This window comes from Hipposideros armiger, unplaced genomic scaffold (genome assembly GCF_001890085.2).
Source record: "Hipposideros armiger isolate ML-2016 unplaced genomic scaffold, ASM189008v1 scaffold_87, whole genome shotgun sequence".
NCBI lineage: Eukaryota > Metazoa > Chordata > Mammalia > Chiroptera > Hipposideridae > Hipposideros > Hipposideros armiger.
Genome location: NW_017731437.1, coordinates 1,206,092 through 1,207,350, shown reverse-complemented (window position 1 = coordinate 1,207,350; position 1,259 = coordinate 1,206,092). Strand labels below are relative to the sequence as shown.

The 1,259-nt window shown below is 62.9% G+C and overlaps 1 protein-coding gene across 1 annotated transcript in view; it reads right to left on the bottom strand.

Annotated features, from left to right (window-relative positions):
* The window catches only part of GALR2 (galanin receptor 2), a 4,545-nt gene extending 3,480 nt beyond the window's left edge, over window positions 1–1,065 (bottom strand). Inside the window, exon 1 of the mRNA XM_019644237.1 lies at window positions 274–1,065. Coding sequence (XP_019499782.1) covers window positions 274–1,065 — 792 coding nt within the window. The remainder of the gene's footprint in view (window positions 1–273) is intronic.
* Window positions 1,066–1,259: the final 194 nt, after the last annotated feature.

The following is a 1,259-nucleotide window of genomic DNA, read 5'->3' as shown; positions in this document are numbered from 1 at the left end:
TAACTCGGCTGTCTTCGTGTGGTCCGCCCTCTCCCCCTGTAGTTCAGCAAAGCACCCTGCACCCAATCATCCAAAGCTCCCCTGTGAAGTACCAGAGGCTTATTACCATGGAGCCTCATGACCATGAGATATGCGGAGACACAGCGTGTCACTGCACATAAAATGGTTTGTGCATTTTATTAACAGACAAAGCTCCACCACGATTCCCCGATCGCTGACTCCAATCCTTTAATATCCAAATGTACCCCCTAAGTTAGTTCAGGTCTCATTAACTGTCAGGATGCCGTTGGGGGCCTTTTGGTCCAGCCAAGATTGGCCCAGGATCCGGCGCGAGGCTGAGCCGCTAGGAGACGGCGGCGCAGGGGCAGAGGGCCCGGCCACCTCGCTCAGGTGCGTCAGGTCGGTGGACTCGCGCTCCAGCACGCTGCCGCTGCGGGTGCCCTGCGCCACGACGCACACGCGGCCCGAGGCTCTGCTAGGGCTGCGGCGTAGCAGGCCCGCGCAGATCTTGCGGAAGCCTTTGCGGAAGTGCTTGGAAACCAGCGCGTAGACGATGGGGTTGACGCATGAATTAGCGTAGGAGACCAGGTGTGAGAGGATGCGCAGCGCGTAGGTGGCGCGCGTAAGTGGGAAGCGGCCAAACCACACGCAGAGGATAAGCGCGTGGTGAGGCATCCAACAGAGGCAGAAGAGTGCCGCCACGATGATGATCATGCGCGTCACCTTGCGCTTGGCGTGCCGGGCGCCTGAGCCGGCGGCCACCGGGTCGACTGCGCGCCAGAGGTAGCGCAGAGTGCGCGCGTAGGTCAGGCCGAGCACCAGCACCGGTAGCAGGTAGCTGAAGACAAAGGTGCAGAGGTCCATGGCGCGGCGGCGAGCTGCACTCCACGCAGGGTGGCACACGGTCAGGTTGGCCAACCGCGACTGGCGGTAGTAACTCAGGTAAGGCCCGGAGAAGAGCACCGACAGCCCCCAGATGAGCCCGATGGCCGCCAGCGCGTTGCGAGGCGTGCGCAGCTCGCGGGAGTGCAGCGGATAGCGGATAGCCAAATACCTGCGGGTCATGCCAGGAAGGGGAGACGTTGGCTGAGCGGGCGGATTCGCGGGAGCAGGGCCGAACCCCTGCACTTCGAGCTCCACACCCGCTCTCGAGGAAGTCCCTAGCGCACGGTCACACTGCACACGCCCGGAGGGCGACCCAGTGCATCCCTGGCACAGCCACGTCTAGATGTGGGGCGGGACCCAGCAAATGGAAAGGC